The sequence below is a fragment of the Enhydra lutris genome, unplaced genomic scaffold, assembly GCF_002288905.1.
Source record: "Enhydra lutris kenyoni isolate GAN:26980312 unplaced genomic scaffold, ASM228890v2 scaffoldscaffold21, whole genome shotgun sequence".
Lineage (NCBI taxonomy): Eukaryota > Metazoa > Chordata > Mammalia > Carnivora > Mustelidae > Enhydra > Enhydra lutris.
In genome coordinates this window covers 18789551-18810858 of record NW_019154105.1, presented here as the reverse complement: position 1 = coordinate 18810858, position 21308 = coordinate 18789551, and the positions used below count along the sequence as shown (strand labels likewise).

The window sequence follows — 21308 nt, the reverse complement described above, 5'->3', positions numbered from 1 at the left end:
CTTGGTAAACTAGTTAACAGATATCCATTATCACCCAGTGTGAGCCAGAAAACTGTGCTAGCTGCTCAAGATATGGTAGTAAATAAAAGATTTTAATTCATCCCTCAAGGAACTAAAGGTAACTTAAAATTTTGTAAGCCTACTTTTTATCTGCAAGAATGAACAGTTACTCTATGCAGAGTTATTTGAAGAAGTAGATAGAATAATATATATGCATAACTTCTAACAGTGTTTGGCATTTTGTAAATCTTCCTTATATTTTATTTGCCCGCCCCTAATTACCTGGAAATGGAGCTAACCCTCTGAGCATTAGATAGGGAAAATGGCTACTTCCCTGGATTCTTACTGTGAGAATTGAAATAAATTTTTTTCTACTTGAACCTCAGCATTTAAGTTTTTTTCCAGTAAATTCTTGACACTAGTTTCTGTTCAAAATTATTATCAAGCCAGTATGTATGAAGGCTTAGTGCATAATTCTCTCTCTATAATAATAGAGTTATAACTGTCAGTGATGCAAGTATACGGTTGACAGTGATAGTCGTATATAGCTGGTAATATAAGTATCAGAGATGGATTTTGTTCATGATTTTCACATGGGCAAAATTAGAAACTAAGCTAAAGAATTAATACTGAATCATGTTTACGTTAGTTGGATAATCTCCATATTTTCCTAGAAAGTCTGGCCAGTGTTTGATCTAGGAAAACAAACTTAATCATTACGTCCACACCATATATGTATATATACACAACTTTTAAATTTGGAAATGTCTCTGGTTCTATGTTTATCTGTCCATATTTTATGTCTCTGTGTACCTCCGTATTTCTCTTTTTCTGTTTTCCATGACTGTGCCCCCTTCCTGTACAGCCATAAAACCCTTATCTATAAAGCAACGAGAACTGGCAGAAGTAAAAAGAAACCACTAAAGCAGATGGCCAGGTTTTTGCTGTTAACTAATGTAATGTTGCACGAAGATAAAGGATTTTTTTGTTCTGTTGATATGGTTGGGACCAAGGGAAAAGAAGGGAATTGGAGAACAATAATCCAATAATAACCTGGGCACTTGGGCTCATTGTGATTGTCAGTAAAGGAATACCAATGTCCAGTGTGATATATGGGCTAGGAGATCTGGTACCCAAGCCACAATGAGTTGGGAGTTGAAAAGGTGGTTGGGGTGCTCAGATATCTTAACTATATCTCCTCTTATTTAAATTGTACTTATGAAGTGTGTCACAGTTGAAGAGATAGAAAACAGAGGATAATTAGAACTTACTGTGGGTAAAGGGGAACAATATATTTTATGATACTTTTGGATTAAAAAATGGGGTTTTAAAAACTTCTTCTATAACTACCATATGCATACTTTTTTTCCTGCAATTTATTTTTTAAAGTTGCATGTGTATTTATATATTTGTGGACTTTATAGGCTAACCTGCTTTTTATTATGTTTAAGAGTTGATTATAAGAAACAGCCATTAGCAGGGACAAAACAGCTAATTATATCCATATATATTTAGTATTATATGTTTTTGTGTAATTTGCATTTTATTATTAATCTTAATTTTAACAGTTATAATACCGTTTAATGTATCAGTGATTTAAAATAATACACATTTTTTAAACTTCTAATAAAATGTGAAGCTTGAGAAAATAGAAAAGTGCATTTCACCACATAGCATCTTACTATATAATTCTCTTTATGAAGTCATGTTTTATTGATTGTGAAAAAGTCAGCTTGACTTCTAAGCTCTGCTTAACTTCGTTAGTTTTAGAAATTAATCATCTTTGGAATGTTCATGTTTGTCAGCCTAGATAATTTGTAATACTCCCAGTAATATCACTATGTTTATGGTCAAATATGTTATACAAAAAAAATCTTTGTCATGGTCATGATATACGAGGCTAGGGTGAACACATCCAACAGCATTACCCACCTGGTACTGAATTTCAAAATACATTATTTTGTAAGTTAACCATAATCTCTAATATCACAATATAAACCACAAATATGCATGGCTGATAGCTTTTCCTTTGTAAGAATATGTTCAGAAACATTCCCTTACACACTCGGTATGCAGGTTAGCAATTGGAAAAGAACTTTCTTTTGCCTTTGCACTTGCAAAATGTGTTATAGGTGAATTTTATTGTACTGATACTTTATGAGTAACATGTATATACTTTGAGAGCAAAATAGCTTTTTCTTATTTTCGGATTTTATGTCTATTTTAGGATCATATCTTATTGTTTCTATTTCTTGGCCTTGGAATAGACTAGGACTGCAATAGGGTAATTGTATGCTTGATGTAGAGTGAATTAAAAAAACAACTGGATTACATAACACAAAAGTATCTAGTTATTTATTTTCCTCTTCTTTGCATCACTATTTACGTTCATTCTCAATGTAAGAATAAGTGTTCTCACACGTATAATTTCATATAAGCTTCCATAATATGTTTTTCATGCATTTACTTCCTCCATTCTCATTGCTAAATGGTTCTTAAATGACCACTCAAAACATTGAAATGCAACAGTTGAAAGTCTCATTGATTTGTTATGTAAATAGGAGACAATATATTGTATTATGATCTATTTTGACAGTTCAGAATAAGACCCTGTTGAAAAATAGGGTTCATTCATTCTCTACTTTTTTTGAGTTTTTAATTGATAAATTGGAAACAAATACCTTACATTTTATCAATAATTACATTTTTGCTTTATTTCTATATTTCTCTTTTATTGTCATCTTGGCAGAATTAGTTTTTTTAAATACAGAAAGTTGTCTTCCTATCAAAAAAATCTGTCTTAAATGAAGGATTTGATCAAGTAAGCTAGACTACTTAGGGATTTGCCAGAAAAATATGCTAGCTTTATTTACATAAGTAATGGATACACATCCTTGTACAAAATAGGGTCTCATAATGACATTTGGTAAACTTTCTATGCTTATTTAATCTACACATAGTTTGTGGTGATTTGGATGTCCGAAAGTCAAGGTTGTATCTTACTGGTAAAATACAAGTACATAGTCTCATATATCTCTTTGTTTGTCATTTTCAGTGTCACCTACTTTATTCTCAAAGTAACTCTCCTCATACAAATTTAAATCAGAAAGGAAAAATCCAATAATCCCATGACCCAATGACATAATTAATATTAATGCTTATTAGATTTTTCTTGCAGTCATGGATATGTATATATTTTTTAAAAAATGGAATAATGTTAGAAATAAAATTTGACTTTCATTTTGACTTAACCTTAAAATGTAGACATTTGTGTACTCTATTTAAAGTTTTTAAAAATTATAGCATTGTATCATATGAAGAACTATTGTTTACCTAACCCATATATTGATAGCTCAACAGAGAAAGTCATTGATATATTGCCATTACCAATAGAACTGTAAAGGAACATAGTTACATATAAAATTTGAGTTTATTTTTGTACCTCTAGAAAAAAATCTCTTGAGAAATAGAAAGTTAAAAAAATTTTTTTAGATTAGTTAGTAACTATCTTAAATGAATATTAATAAATTATCAATGCACCCTTGCTTGCTTGCTATTAATACAGTTGTTTGAAATTCTGCAAGTTTAGGCTACTATAATAATGAACAATTATTCAGATATTGAGGTATTATTTGCAAGGGCATAATGATGTATTCAGAAAATTCAAGAAAGTTAAACTTTCTCAGAATTAAGAATATTTTGTGTTCTGATGTACGATTCACACATACACATGATCTGAATCAAAATAGCAATGAAATGTATGAGTTACTTAATAAATATCATAGGAGGAAATATATAGAACTTTTATGAGGAAAAAGTCTAAAACTTTTTCCTGGGAGTTATAAAAGAAGACAATGCAATATACTGTGTTCATAGATGAAAAGACTGAGTACAGCAACATGGACAAATATTTCCAAATTATTTTTTCTAGATTTTTACACAACTGAATTCAGAGTATCCACATGAGCTTTTTTATGTAGAAATTCAACAGAATTATTTTAAATATATGTATTGATATTAAATAAGAAAAAAATAGTATAAATGAAAGAAGTAATAGGAAGTGACTTACTCAACTGATCATAAATCATAAATTATACATATAAGATAATTAAAGATAAAAATCTCAAAATTAGGCAAATTGGGCAACTGTAAAAATGAGATCCATGAAGTAGCACTGCAGGTTATATGTCTGTGTTGTACTGTGATATGAATGATACCTCAGAAGTAGTTAAGTAGAGATCAGATCAACAGTGTGTGTGTGTGTGTGTGTGTGTTTGTTTTTCAAATTATATACTATAAAAATTCTGGAGGAAGACCTCTTTGTGTTATTTACTTTAATGTCCATTTTTGAGCAGTATATCAAATCAAAAAAGTGTAAAGTAAGCTGCAATCATAGCATATTCCTAAATTGATAATGGCTTCCAGACGACGTTTCCTTGATCACCAAGCATGCCAAGGCAGGTGGGTGTTTCTGATCAGGGTATTTGTGTATGCTGGGAAATAGTGATGGATGTCATCCTTTGCTATCACGGTTATACATAGATTTAGTCTAATGGCATGAAACTTCCAAAGTCATTTTGAGGGTCATTGCCATTTCAGTCTGCAGGAAGGGAGAATGATCACTGTGGAGACTCTAGTGGGAAATTTTTATGGATATGTTTGGAAGTAATTCAAATTATTTCTGCTGCCATTTCCATTAATTAAAACTCTGCCTCATAACTATATCTATATAAAGGGGTCTGAAAGGTATAGTCCTCCTCATGTGATAAAGAAGATATTTATAAAAGATACCATGTAGCTTTTAAATAAAACTGGATTTAAAGCACTAATATATATATTTAAATATATAAATGGAGGGATTTTTTTTTTTTACAACTTTATTGAGATACATTTAACATACCAACAAGGCACTCATTTAAAGTATATAGTTCATGGGATTTGAGTGTTTGCATAGTTGAGCAACCATCAACATAATCAATTTTAGTCTATTATCAGTCCTCCATAAAGAAACCTCATACCAGTTGGTGGTCACACCTGATTTCCCCTTTCTCCAGTCCCTGAAAATCACTAATCTACTTTATGTTTCTGTGGATTTGCCTATTCTGGACCTTTTGTATCCATAGAATCATACAATTTTTGATCTTTTGTGACTCAATTATTTCACTTAACAGAATATTTTTAAAATTTACCCTCATCATAGCATGTAATAGTACTTGGTACTTTTTTAATTGCCAAATAATATTCCTTTGTCTGAACATACTACGTTGTGTTTATCCGTTGGTAGAAATTTGGCTTATTCCTACTTTTTGGCTATTCTGCATAACGCGGTTGTGAAAATTCATGTACAAGTTTTTGAATGGATGGGATTTTACTTCTCTTGGGTGTACACATAGAAATGAAATTGTTGAGTCACATAATTGTATGTTTTGCATTTTGAAGGACTGCTAAACTGTTTTCCAAAGTGGTTTCACAGTGAAACATTCCAGACCGCAATGTGAAGTTTCTCATTTCTCCACATCCTCGCCCACACTTACTATTTCCTGTCTTTTTCACTTTGTCATCCTAGTGGAGGTGAAGTGGTATCTCATTGTGGTTGGGTTTGCATTTCCTTAATGCATAATGATATCAAGCTTCTTTTCATGTGCTCCTTGGGCATTTGTAGACCTTACTGGAGAAATACTCAATCATTTCTTAATAATTAAAAGTTGCTTATTATTAAGTTCTGAGTGCTCTTTATAGGACTATCTCTTATTAGAAAAGGCCAGAGAATGTTGTTAGAATATAAATAGAGTTAAGAGTTTTTTCAACTGCATTTTCTAAGAAAAGCTTTTTGCCTGGATTTACCCACTTAAATCTCATCTGCTTTACATTCACTTTGAAATCCTATGCCATTTATCCAGCCTCATGCCTCCTTCCCTTTTACTTACCATATTTAATTTCAGTAGGTCATTAAATCAGGTTTTTATTATGACAAAAACTAGTAATTGAAAGTGATTGAAATTTCCTCTGATATGTGAATTGTATAGTAGTGACTTATATACAAAACATCAGGGTAATTAATTGGATTCTTCTGGTTGTATCCAATTACTCTTCCCTAAGAACATGATAAAGAACATTAAGCTTTAATCATGATGACCAAAAGTATTTCTATTTTTGTTCTAGTCCAAATTCTTGTCCTTGCAGATTTTGGAACTCCTCTTATTTATATATTTTTGTGGCTTTGCTCAAATTATACTATAAATATTGAGTCTTTCATTTTATTTCCATAGATTAGTTTTCTCTAATATGTTCTCCAAACTACTGGTTGCCTCTTTTACTTCATCTCAAGAAAGTTATATGATTCATTATGTCTATCAAATCTATATAGTATATAATAGTGACCTTTGGACTCACATCACAGGTTTAGTATTTTTTTAAAGCTTTATTTTTTTTTAAAGTAGTCTTATACACAGTGTGGGCTGGAACTCACAACCCCAAGATCAAGAGTCAGATGCTCTACTGACTGAGCCAGCATGGCACTCCCTGAATCCACTCATTGCTTTAAACAAACAAACAAACAAACAAGCAAACAAGCAAAGATGAGAAACAGAAAAAAACCTGAGGTTTCATATGGCAAGAATCCTGGCAACTTTGAATTATTTCAGCACACTGTGCTTATCTGAGTATTACTATTTGAGCAAAAAAGACTAGGAGAATGCTAAATAAAGATAATACATGATTCATAAATGCTGATATTGAACAGTTTCTACAGCTTTAAGGAACCATGAATGGAGGAAGATGTCAATATATTTAGAAAGTAATATTTACAGGAAGACCAGAAACTGAAGTTTACAGTATCCCCCAATCTAAGCTGCTTTTAGAATCTTAATTTGCATGCCCCTATTGAATGAAGTGAGAGATGTCAGACCTCAGAGTCTAATTCCATTTCTGTACTTCAAGGAACATGACCTTAACTAATTTGATTCACAGTTTCCTCACTTGTTAAAGGGCTAATTAGGCCTACTTTGTTATAGTATGAGGATCAAATAAAATAATGTATAGAAAGGCCTTAACACAAAGCCTCACACATTTAATCCTGAGAGAATGTGGTCATTAAAACATACCTTTTGGAATTAGAACTAAAAACACAAATGACCTGGATAGTAAGCAAAATTTGAAGTACAACACCATCTTGGGGTCACTTACTTTCCATAGTGGTTTTCAAAGACCGCATTGTGTGTTCTTAATCCCCAAATGTGACAGTTTCTCTAATTATGAGCCTACACATTTATACACACATTCTATCATTATATTCAGAACTCACCCACTGGACTGTAACTAAGTCTTTAACGAGTTACTAATGAACATCTTAAGCTTAGATCAGCATTTAAAAAAATGTTGAAGAGTGTTGAAAAGCTATTCAGAGGGTAGGCCTGTTGTTTTTAATTAGACTATAAGCCCAATAAAATTTCCTGTCTTCACTATTCATCCAAGGCTTAAAGAAGTTGATTAGTGAATGACAGATATACTCTCACTTTGGTATTATTGGTTTAATATTAAGTTAAAAGGGATAAATATATTGAACTAAATCAGAGAAATCATTATTTTGATTAAATGCAAAGGTAAAAATAATAAGCAAAACCAAAATAGCATTTCACAGTGATTCATTTTTTCTCCCCTGCACTCAGATGACGTTACACATTATTTTTATGGTTGCAGTAGAGAATAACAGATGACATGAGGAAAAAGATCCAGATATGATTAGATCATGTAGATGACCCCCCCAAAAAATCCCCCCAAACAAAAAACAAAAACAGCCCTCTGTATTTATAAAAAGAATGAACAGTTGGCTTTCACACATTACTGCTTCTCTCCAAGCTGTTGGAGATAACACGAAAGTAGTAATCATAGACAGGACCTGAATTAGATCAAGACTATTCTTTTCTGGAGCTCTTGTTACAAATCAACAATGGTGGAGACTGTTTAGCAATGATCTTTCCTTTTCCTTTTTGATGGAGAAGTTGGTGGAACCATGCAAACCTAAGGGCACCATATTTAATATCAAGACAGATAGTATGTAAAATTCAAAGCAATAGGCTAGTATGATGTTGTTTCTCTGGAAAATGCTGCACATTTGCTTAAAAGGAAGTTTTTTAGATTAGTTACAGTAGCTCAGGACAGTGGGAATAGCTGTGAATAGCCTACATGTCTTATAGGTTACTGGTTATTGTTAGGAGACAGGTTAGATCTCATGCCTCTGCACCCAGATAAAAACCACCACGTCGATTTTTAGAAGTGGGTGTCCAGTAATAACCATACTCTATGTACACACAAGCAGCATAATATAATAGATCATTTTAACATGTTCGCCTATTAATGTATCTGCTTTCGTCTTAATCAGCATTTAGACATTCATTTTGTGCATGTTTTGAGGAGGTGGTGGTGGAGGTAAAAATCCCTTCCTTCCAGAAAAAAGTAGATAAAAACTTTTCATTCTTCTCAACCATCTTCAGAGATGCCAGTTATGATTAACTTAAGATAGAACTAACTAACGAGATTTCTGTCAAAATATATAGGGTTTTCCCCACATATCAGGTATAATTGACCCTGTGATTAAGGAAAAGGGCATCATTACTATTGTTGTAAAGATTCTTAAAGAATTATTTATTTTATAGCACTCTAAAAGCATAGCTTCCATGCCATTAACATTTTAGTATACTTGACAAGAAAGTAGAGGGAAGGATATTAAAAGAAAATCAGTATTTTCCAAATAATAAATTCCAGAGCTTTATTCTTGTTACCATGAATTTAAATCTGTTTAATTTAGGGCACCTGGGTGTCTCAGTTGGTTAAGCGACTGACTTCAGTTCAGGTCATGATTCTGGAGTCCCAGGTTTGAGTCCCACATCAGGTTCCCCACTCAGCAGAGAGTCTGCTTTTCCCTCTGACCCTCCCCACCTCATGCTCTCTCCCTCTCAAGTAAATAAAATCTTTAAAAAAATCTGTTTACCCTGTATTTATTTTTAAAAAGCAGATCTTTTTGATTAGAAAAGAAAAAAACATTATTCTGATAGATAAGGTGTATAATAGACATTTTATTGAATTTGAGTGAAAATAATGTCTTCTTGTCAGAAGCTAAACTTTTAAAAATAAATTTATAACAACAGAGACTTTACTCATTCTAACAAATGTTTAAAATATTTACGTCACAGTATTACAATCTAGGCAACTAGTACAATGAATGAACCACAATTTTTCCCTCTACTTTTAGGACATGAAAGATACCAGACTTGAAAGCCAATTAAAAAGTATTCTTTAAGTGCTCTTTCTTTTATTTTTTAACAAATAGGGATTAAGCTCCCCTTTAGCCTTATTCATAACCAATGTTTGACTCTTCCACTAGTCTCAGAATATCATACAGTGTTTATATCTTGATTGCTCAGTCTCATGGTAACAGTTTAGCCATAATATGTTTTATTGTACTATAACAAGCTGTGTTGTAGAGAAGAAGAATAAGGAACCCAGTTTGAAGGGAAATTGCTTACCCACGTAGGGCATACCAATGCTTCAGGAAACAATTCAGTCTGGACAAGAAGTACTTTGAGTTAAAGATTTTTTATTTATTTTATTTGACACACAGAGATCACAGGTAGGCAAAGAGGCAGGCAGAGAGAGAGGGAGGAGGAAGCAGGCTCCCTGCTGAGCAGAGAGCCCGATGCGGGGCTCGATCCCAGGACGCTGGGATCATGACCTGAGCCGAAGGCAGAGGCTTAACCCACTGAGCCACCCAGGCGCCCCAGTACTTTGAGTTAAATTGAATAATATCCATGTATGCTATGAAAGTTGCTTCATCAGACACAAGTGGGCATTTATCGCTACAGAACCATTTTCTTTTGAGAACCAGAATGAAACAGATTTTTCTGTGTTAGAACTTCCATTTTGTAATTTCTACCTGGCGGATTCCTTGTCAGATGCTAGGATTGAAACTCTATGACTATTGTTAGAGCTTACTACCCAGCGGGTAAAGAAATTAGACACCTGCCACCTACACCTTAGGGAGAAATCAGGAAAGAAGTAATCTTCTTATAAGGCCAAAATGAAGGTAGTGGGGGACAGGTAGCGCCTTTCAATATGCATAAGGAAGTGGAATTGGAAAAATGCCTTTACTGACAAGAAAAGAAGCAAAGCAAGAGTCTGCTTGTCTGTTTCTACTTTCCTCTCTCTTTCCCTCTCTTCGCTGATCCCTCCCTCCCCCACTTTCTTATTCCTCCTTCTCTCTACCTCTTTCTCTCCTGGTAATATGCATATTACACTGAAATGGGATTAGACATCCCTTATCAATTATCCATATAAGTATTTCAGGATAATTTCTAGCATTTATACAGCACTTTACAGTTAGCTGAACACAATAGCTCTATGAATACTCATATCCAGTGAGTCATAGATAATAATATCAGCAATATTAAGGTGAAAAAAATAGATTTAGAGCCGTCAATCTAATGATGCAGTGACATTTGAAATAGTTCATAGAAGAGAAACTCAAAAATCTCATAAACATCTCATGGTGGCTTCTTCCAAAGGCATTTTAATGACTTCCGAGCATTTGCCTTATTTCGCAGACCTATGATTTAAATGATAAATAAACCCACCTAAACAACATATAGAAGAATGAGCTAGAATATTACAAGACAAAACAAGTAAAATTTTTAAAGTTTCATTTAAAGGAAAAAAAAAGTATTGTGTTTATGTTAACCTAGAGGTAATGGTAAAAGGTAAAATTGAAGAGTGGGTTAGGGTTAGTACAAAGATGAACTACATCATTGTAATTGTAGTACATTTCAAACTCAATAAAGGTTCATAATTAGCTACTGATCTTAAAAATATGTTAAAATATTGCTCCCAAACACAGAAACAAATGACTTGTGAGGAACATCCTTAGTGTTTGAAACTTAAATCACTTGTAGTTCTGATAAATACTTTTTGGTGGTGTATTATTGTTGGCCTTTGTCTCACCTCATAAATAGCATGACAACCCATGGTTTTGTGGAGATCCCATGCTTAATATTATGATCAATAGATATTTGGAGGAAGAAGCTGAATAATTGACTGAATTACATAGCTATTAATCGAAGGAGAACAAGAAAAGAGTAACAGTTAAAATTGGTTAGAAAAATAATGTTTACTTAGTATTTTTATTATTTATAAATCTTGATCTCAAAAACTATATACCATTAAAAATATGATTTTTTTGATATTTATTTCAATTTTAAGCTCCACAGACAAGATGAAAACTCTGGTACTGGCATCATACAGACTTTACATCTTATGGACTTTACATCTTATGTGCTCATTATTTTTCCTTTTCTTAATTCTTATCTTAAGTTCATCCCAGACTATTATTCAGGAACTTTGGTGCTCTGATGGCTTTTGATGTTTGGAGACTAACATAAACATGGGGAAATATTTTGATCATTTCAGTAGATTGTGAAATATTAATTTTCATATTTCATGCTTCCCACTAGGGAAAGCAGAATCAAAGTGTATACATAGTGAAAAACCCGAGTATGCACTGATTATGTAGACAATTTGGATATGGCAATGACTCATATTACTTATGATGAGTATTGAATATTATTTATGATGAAAGCAATTTGAATTTGTAAACTATTAGCGAATCTCTCTTTTTTAAAAATATAAAGTCTTAATGAGATGTGTACTTCTTAAAGGAAATAAGATGAAATGTCTTTCTTTCTGAAGAAGGTTAGAAAGAAGGAAAGACAAGATATGGTGGCCTTATCATTACCTCCTGCCCCCAAGTCAGAATTACCTTTGCGATATCTTCGAATCCATACAATAGAGTTTGAAAACGCGACCTCACATGGAGAAGGGAGAGGAGAAAGGTGGGAGGGAGGTTGTGTGTGTGCTTCTAAATTATCTTTCTCCTTATTAATCTGAAGAGGAAAAGAGACATTTAGGACGTGAAGGCTCTCCTCAAATATACTGGATGATAAGTACTTTCTGGGAACAGAATTTATTTTGCGCAGCCTATTTGTATAGATTTCAGACAAGTGGGTTGGAGAATGCCTGGATATAGATACCACCTTTCTCCACGGGAGGAAGAACTTACTGCCTCAGATGGAATTGGCTGCCCAAGGACAGACTGAGCTTCTGAGCAGTGCCTCTTACATGCAAATTTTGTTTCCAAGTTTTTTAGCGGTCATGCCCTCGGGGCTATTAGCTAGCGTGTGAGTCTCATGATTCTTTCCAGACCTCAGATTCTGAGCCTCTAATGGAATACCAGACTTAAAACCGTGATGTTTATCTTGAAAACTTATTTTCGTAATAACTTCAGGAAGACAAATGAGATTTATATTTATAACTCAAATAAATATTTCTCCCGAAGTCATACAGTATTTTAAGTGTAACATATCCAGTATTTTAAAAACAGAAGTCCAGATTCGGGGTCTGTTCTGATAGCCCTTGTCCATGTGGGCAGTGTAACAGCCAGTCCACAGCGGCTGCCACGGATTGCCGACACTGGGTTCCTTTTGTAGAGAAGTTAAAGGAGCCTCCAGTCTATAGACGTGTAAGAGTCTCCAGTTTCATGGAACAAATCAAAGTCTAATTTCCTTCAATTTAACAAAATCTACTAAACTTTTCTGATATATTGTATTCCTCCATCTTGCGCTGTGAAATCTTTCTATTCTCCAATCCAAACCTGTTTCTTCTAGGTCTCTGGATCTTGCTTTCTTGTGAGTTTGTTCTTACTTCTTGTGTAAGCATAGATTCTTTCTTTTAATACAGAAAGTATTATTACACTTTGCAGCTCATGGCGATTCCTCCTTGTATGCATTTAAAATCCTTTGTCATTCTCTGCTTACTCTAGAAATTGACCTTTCCCAAAATAATCTCTAGTTTAGGAGAGGTCACTATTCCCAAGTCTATTTCCCTGTCCTGCCCTGTGCTTCCTTCTCAGGAACTTCATTCAGTATGAGCTCATGCTCTGGCTGTAGCTTAGCTCTTTGATCTCATTCCAGAACATTCTTCTCCCAGCCTACTACTTATAGATTCATTGGCCATTGTGCTGTTACTTTCTTTCTTTTTTTTTTTTTTTTAAGATTTGTTTACTATTTATTTGACAGGGGGAGAAACTTGAGAGGGAACACAAGGGAGAGGGAGAAGCAAGCTTCCTGCTGAGCAGGAAGCCCGATGTGGGGCTTGATTCCAGGACCCTGGGATCTTGACCTGAGCAGAAGGCGGATTCTTAATGACAGGCACCCAGGTGCCACCATTGGGCTATTTCTTGACTAGACCTGAGGTAGTTCCAACCTGAGAAATTGCAGCAGCCTGGAATGCTCTTTACTCCTGACTTTTCTTTTCTTTCTTTCTTTTTTTTTTTTTATGGCTAGCAACTTCCAATCTCATTGAGATCTCAGTTTAAATTTTTACTCCCAAACATAAGTCTTCCATAAAACCTGAAACAGGGTTTCCTTACATATTACTCTATTTAAACTTTCTGTAGATTACTTATATTTCTAAACTTTTAAAAAAATTGCTTACCTGTTAGTATATTCTGTCTTCTACACCAGAATAGATGATTCATTCAAGTAGACATGTGGTCTCTTTTGCTCACCAGAATCTCCGCCACTAAGAAAAAGACCTAGCACACAATCTAAACTCAATAAATATTTGTCGAATGAACAAATAAGTGCATGCTCCATCACTCCAAATGTTCTTAGACATTAACTTGGTTGAGGGTGAAAACTTTTAACTCTAATTGAAGCTTGTAGGAAAATACAGCTTTATCATCTTTTGCTAATTTCTTACCATAGTATAGTTTATAACGATGTTAGGGGAAACATACCTGTATATATCATGTAAAAAATAATTAAAAAGTAGTCATATTTTGGGCAATGAGGAGAGGGATATTTTAAAAGTCAGAAGTTCAGAAAAGACAGCATTGGAATTAAACAAAGGAGATGATTTTTTTAGATACTTTGATTTTCACAACATTTTGGTCTTAAAACTTGTTTCCTTCTTTGACACCTTTTCCATTTACACAATCTAGCAAAATTGCAGAGATTACTTTTTGCCCGGATATTTTAATATTCACTCATTATAGTGAGTAGAAATAAAAATGATGTTTCAGAACAATGTTAAACTTAGTTATGTTGTAGACTGGCTAGTTCTATTCTAAACTTTTTTTTTTTTTTCATGGAAGATGGGTTGTTGGACAAATTTCTTAATATTTTTGTTTTCTATAAGGGTTAGTTTCTTGTGATTTGGGAGAGAACATGTATTTCAGTCTTAATTTGCAAATTTTATATGTCAAGAAATTATAGCACCACTGTATAAACTTAGAGTGTTAGAAAGATGATCATAAAATTCTCTTGTTTTATTGAATTTCCTAGTTTCTCTCCTGAGTTCCGAATGGTAGTCAGATAGCATTTTTAATGTGTTTTTAACTATGCATGTTATAGTATGTTAAAAATAATTGTGTAAAGCAAAGTCTTTTTCCTTGTAAAGTCTGTTTCTTTCTGGTAGTAGGAACATTTTCATTACCATTCCTGTTTATAAGACTAGCTGCAGTTAGTGTAGAAAAATGTGTATCTTGGGTATCAATGCACCAGAAAATTAAAAACAAAACAAAACAAAAACAAACCTGTACTTAAATAGCTCTGTTTTTCATAGCATATAATGTATGACCGTTTTGTGAATTATTAAAAAAATCATATGTGTACAATTTTATTTTTTCATTATTGTCTTGGTCTTCCATATTTATTCATTTATGTAATATGTACCATTTGTCAGTAAAATCACTGTGTATTTAAATGGCAAAAATGTATGTATATCTTTTTCACCCTAATGTTCATCACAGATCTTAATACAGTATCTTTCAAAAAATGTTAAATTACCTGAAACATATAAATATAAAACAATCCATGTAAATGTAACAACATAACAAACAAAATGAGACTAATAAAATAAATAAATAAATAAACAAACACCTCTCTGAAACTTTCGGCACCCATTACCTTATCAAGCTTTTTGTGTGTAAATACTTAGTTCAGTAACATTTTTATTTATACTTAGAGAATTTAATGGCTATAATTTTACAGCAGAATGCTGTGAATCTATAAAATATAAAATCTATGTTTTTTTCAAGTAGCTTTCTCTGCTTTCAATAATTATGTCTAATTTTCCAATTACTGCTAAGGATTAGGTTGAGGTAGTGTTTAGCTAGGACAGAAATACACAATCCGCACGACACTTGGGGACGGGGGATGTGTTCTCAGCTCCAGGGTTATCTGAGTGGGGCCTGGGGTGGCTGGAGTCCAGGGACTAGGGCCTGCGGCAGAGAGCAGCCTCAGGAATAGCCTCTAGCTGGGCTCCTCTGCAGCGGGCCTGAGCTGAGCGGAGTCTGATGGTGCGCCCTGCGGTCCCCGCAGGTGGCAAGCACAGTGAGCGACATCCAGCCCTTCCTGCTCCACTGCGACATGCTGAGCGCAGCCCCGGAGGCGCTCTCCCACCCAGACATCTCCTTCAGCAACCAGCTGCAGAGCGGGCCACTACTCATCGTGGACAAGGGCCCCGTGGAGCTACCAGAGGAGGTCGCGGTCCAGGTGCCCAAGGAGCCCAGAGTGCAGCCCAAGGTGCGGCCAGCGGTGGGGAGAGGGGGTTGGGGGAGGCTGGGCAGGGACTCCTGGAAGGCTCCGCCCCAGGCAGTGCCCCAAATGTGTCTTCTCATTTGTTCCCATCAGCATCCGCTCAATGAGGCTGATGTCTGTCTGCATCTAGCCGTCTCCCAGCAAGTCGTTGAACCCTGCATGCTTGTTCGGAGTTAGAGCCTCCTCATTATGCCAAAATGTTTGACTTTACATTTCTGAATGGGTTTGAAATATCTCTGCAGTATCGCAGGAAATTTCAAATTACTTTTAGTGACCATTTCAACTATTGTAAAATGTGATGCTTGTAAAAGACAAATTTTAACATTTCTGATAATCTGCGTGTTTGGGGAAAGAAAAAAATCTCATCAGTGGAAACTACCAAGTTTTTGAGGAGAGTAGGATGAACACATCTTGGTTAGGAATTGTATATAGTCATTTAAAGCATAAAATCTGATAGGAAAGTGATAGTTATAAAAGCAACATAATTTTCTTATGAAAATGTTGACAGTGCTTTATAATATTGTCTTTGCACCTGGCAAATGCAGTGAATGACATCCATCTCTTTTTTTTTTTTTTTAAGAGAAGAGAGATCACAAGTAGGCAGAGAGGCAGGCAGAGAGAGAGGAGAAAGCTCTCTGCTCAGCAGAGAGCCCAATGTGGGGCTCGATCCCAGGACCCTGGGATCATGACCTGAGCCGAAGACAGAGGCTTTAACCCACTGAGCTACCCAGGCGCCCCTGACATCGATCTCTTGAAGCTCTAGTGAGAAATAGAAAACTTGCAAAAATTCAATACTGTTCTTTTCCCCAATAATTTATCCAATACTTAGGCAATGTAATTTTTCTCACTAAACTCCATACAAGCACTCCTATCCCTCTTATATCCTATAGGGAATATAATATAATATAATAAGTATAATGTGATATGTGATATACATTTTCTTTATATACATGATATATTTTTATGTTAATGTTCTTTGATAATATTTAAATAATTGGGGGCGCCTGGGTGGCTCAGTGGGTTAAGCCACTGCCTTCGGCTAAGGTCATGATCTCAGAGTCCTGGGATCAAGTCCCGCATCGGGCTCTCTGCTCAGCCAAGAGCCTGCTTCTCTCTCTCTCTCTCTCTCTCTCTCTTTCTCTCTGTCTGCCTCTCTGCCTACTTGTGATCTCTGTCAAATAAATAAATAAAATATAAAAAAAAAAGCTTTAAATAATTGATAAACTTATATGAATGTAATATGTATATATTTCATATATATTTTTATATATATTATATATATGAAATACATTTATATTATATTATATTATATTATATTATATTACATTATATTATATACCATATTAACAGTTTTATTTGTAAACTACATGAAAAAGGCTGGGAAGCATTTGGCTAGGGGAACCATAATTATCGAGTTTTTTCCTAAAACAGTGTCATCTCTCCTACTCCATAATTTCTTCAAGGGGATATTCATACGAGAAATACTGGCAAAGGAACACAAAATAGCACTGAGCTTATCTTCTTGACCCCATAACCGTATTCCCTGGTAAAATAAGCTGGAAAACTTGGTTTTCAGCTCAGGGACCAAGAGAAACATACCGTAAACCCATCTGAGATGGATTTTTCAATTCTGACATGTAAGAGTTAAACCTACCTCTTCAATTACTGCAGCTACATAGAAAGAGTAAGTGTGAGAGTGACTTGGCCTTCACGGTGGCTCTGTCTGCTCAGTCACCTAGTTCAGTCAATGGCCTAGAATCTTTCCATCCAGATTCGCATTCATTCCTTGGTGTTGATGATTAGTGATGGGGAGTGCATGTACTTCCACAGAACTGTGTGCAATTGTTTCTAGTGTGTTCAGCAAATTCAGGGAAAGTGTATAGTAACATTCTTTAAGAAATTCTTTTTTATTTTTTTTCTCCTGCTCTTTGTTTTGTATTATCATTTCAAACCTGAAGTGTCTATATTGGATGCAGTCATATTTTTCACAGAATATGCTTCAACAGTTGCAAAATTTTCCTTATGATGTTGGCTTTTGATTTATATTTTAAAATAATAATACAAAATTAATATTATTTAAGTTCCTTCAATGCATGTACATTCATCACAGTTTCTAGTACTCCTGAGGAAGGAATCCAAAAACGAAGTTTAATTTTTGAGTAAATGTTATAAATGTTCAAGCCAGCAGCTAACATTTACACACACACACACACACACACACACACACACACACACAGACACACACACACACACACGTCTGCTGGCAACTCAATTTTGAGGGGAAAAAATCAGAATATCAGTCAGAATACTTTTTCCTATAGAACTTTTGCTAAGAAGTTGGCTGAATTTAAATGCTCCCCAACATTTATAGTTTAATAAGATTTTTCTATGTTACTAGCTTTTACTTTTTGCCATGTATGTGACAACTTTCAGTACACTAATGGGTTCTAAATCATGCTTTTCTCTCAACTTACAAATAGGAAATTTTCATTATATTTTGCTTTAGACAGTAAAGAAAGCATAAGTATGTGATCTCATAAGTGGAGACTGAGGTAAACGTCATGTGATTTTAAAAGGTGCCTGCAGAATCATGTTAATCTGTTATAAGGAGACAATATTTTTTGAAAGTTGCTTTGGTGCAAAAGTAATTTTATCAGTGAGGTAAAGAGCATCTGAAGGTCATCTTCTAGTACTCCCTAAAGAAAAAATAAAGAAGAAAAAAAAGTAAATATTACAGGGGCATTATCTTTCCTGATACAGAAGATGATACATACAGCTGGAATGCTTAGACATGTATTAAAAATGAAAGTGAAAGGAAAAATACCACATTACTTTGAGCTCTTCAAGTTGAAAAGACAGGAAGGAATGCAAACAAGCAGATGTCCAGTGAACTCTGGCTCCCTCCCCTTCTCCTTTCCTCCACATTTCTTAAAATAAAAACAACTGTTTGCTACAGAAGCAAGATAATTTAAGATATAGAAAACTCAGAAATCAATATAAAGACTTATTAATGTAATTTTTAATTGAAAAATCAAATTGATGCTCCTTTTAAAAATGTTAACCTCTGTATTTGTCCTATAGATAGCCAGACAACTGAGGAGAAAGCCAACAAAAGCAATCCTAACAACATTAAAAAAAAGAAAATCTTTTTATTGGCTTGAAATTAAACTTTGTCCTTTTTTAAATTTTATATTTATTTGAGCTAATAACCGTTCTTAAGAGTTAATGAGTGTTTGGATTCACAGGAATTAGGACTTCACAGTAGAGCAGCAAAGCATAAAGAATTTAAAAACATTGTTCTCAGAAGACATGTTTCTCCTTAGTACATTAAGGCAGAAGGAAGTCTGAGGGCAGATTGCCCAGTTAATGACTAGATATCAAGACTTTTCCTTGAAACCAAAGGAATGTAAATGTGTTTTTTATCAGGATTTTCCTTGGTTTAATTGTGATTCTCCTGCAGATGCATAAGTTCTTTGAGATGATCTACAAATAACCCTCCTGCAAGCCACACATGGAGTGTGCAGAGTTCATAAGGGTGTTCTCTCAGAATGTACCGAAAGCATTTAAATCTTGACAAGTTATAAAAAATGCTACCCTGTGCTCATTTTAAAGCTTACCTTTGGAAGAGCCAAAATGCTTTTACAAGGAACTTGTGTATTCTATCCGTCCTTTGGGAGAATCAAATCAAACTCTGCCATCATTTTTTTTTTCTCATTTTTCCCGTTCTTGGGTTTTTATGTTTATAAATGGGAATGCTTTTATGATAATTATAAGTAGAAAACTCCATTTGATTTGTTTTGTTACTTTAAACAAAAGTAAAATTGATCTAAATTATAAAATACCGGATGTTCCATAGTTCACTCTTGCCCTTTTTTATTTTTTCAATGACACTGGATTGAGCATAAATGCCTACTGGATACTGGGCTAAGTCCTAGGAAGACACAGACAGGAAACTCAAACTCCGATCTCTCAGTGAGCACAGGGACACAATAGAGTACAGTGTGGCAGGTGCTTGCTAGGGGATATCTCTACCCTATAACCGAAGAGGCCAAGAACCTTGTTTGTAAAAGTATGATAAACATACGATTTGATCTGTGCATGTTCGAGAGGGAGTTCTAAATGTAGGAGCAGAAATTATATGCAGAAGTGGTTAAAGATCTGATCAGGATGGCATGATACAATGTTATGTAGAGTTGAGACTTTTGCTGATGGGAGTGAGGGAACAATTAAATTAATCTTACAGGCATTAAGCAAAGACTGACCTGCTGCCTGTATTAACAATGAACTAGAGACTTCAAGACTGGAGATAGGAAGGTTATTCTATTGAGTCAAGTAAGAAATGTTGCTAGCCCTGACTCAAAGAGTGAGTGACATTAGTAATAATGAGGATCAATGGACAGGAGTTAGATATTCATGGGATATGTGACTAGACCAAAAGAAAACTCAGAGGACAAAGAGGTTTCTAGCTTCAAAGAAAGCATGATGAGTGACTGTACCACTTACTGAGGTAAGAAAGACAAGATGAAACAGAGAATGATGGTATGGAATGATGGTGTTATAAGTAACTTCAACACATTCCTTTGAATAGAAACGTAACTTTTGGGCCCCTAATTAAAAGCTCGTAACTTAAATACAATATACAAATCTGAAAAAAAAAAGATAAAAAAAAGATAATTAAAAATGCCATTTGTTGATCATAAGTGATTCTCATCAAAAAGAAAAAAAAATTACCATTCTTTGTGAAGCATTCTATTTTGTCTTAGGTATGATAAGATACTCTGTAACAAAAGAGCATCTCCTAGGATTTTTATTCAATCCGTCCTTCTACCTCCCAGTGATACCTAGCAGGGTTAGAGTGGAGCCAAGATTAGATCTGACTTTGAGCTCTCTTGTGTTCCCATGAGACAACAAGAAACAGAATTCTTATTATAGATGGGCATTTGCAGTAAGTACTTCTCAGTATGTGGCAGGGAAACAGGTTGAACAGTTCAGACAGTTGATCTGCAGCTTAGATATATTTGACATTCATTCAGTTCTTAGTACAATGTTCCATGTCAAAATTTGGAAGAATACAGGACACTAATTTGCTCATATTTGTACTTATTAACAGCATAACATGACACACCATTTAATAAAATAATAACAAAAGATAATCTCCATGTATCTTTTGAGACTACCTCCAAAATGAACCTTGATTTATACTCTTGCCTAATTAAAACTGATTATGAGACTAGCCTATCCTTTGATGACATTGTAAAGGGATACTATTTCTTAAAGAGATGTCTAATATTCTCAGTGGGTAAGAGTCTAAAAAATCAAAACTGTACCAAAAAAATAAGCATTTTTAAAGTCACAAATCTAAGACCATAGCTGAAGAGCTCACCTCATTGTACAGGTAACAGTATTGTAACAAACTGATAGAGGCAGGGAAAGGGTGGCAAAAACTCTTGCTGGGTTACTTGTCAAACAAAATGATTTGGGAATGGAGTCAATTCTTTTATATACCATGAACTCAACCAACATGATAGGGTAAATCAGTGGCCACTGGAATAAATGAGGAACAGGGAGTGGTAAATGTGAGATGCTTTAAAACCTACAGGCCAGAGCATATACATCTAGTAAATATGATTAGTAGGCAACACATTTTCTCTTATCTCAGAC

General features: G+C 34.4%; 1 protein-coding gene across 1 annotated transcript in view; it reads left to right on the top strand.

The window, feature by feature from the left end:
* Positions 1-15403: 15403 nt before the first annotated feature.
* LOC111148839 (adhesion G protein-coupled receptor L3) overlaps positions 15404-21308 on the top strand; it is a 570699-nt gene continuing 564794 nt past the window's right edge. Inside the window, exon 1 of the mRNA XM_022505656.1 lies at positions 15404-15632. Coding sequence (XP_022361364.1) covers positions 15404-15632 — 229 coding nt within the window. The remainder of the gene's footprint in view (positions 15633-21308) is intronic.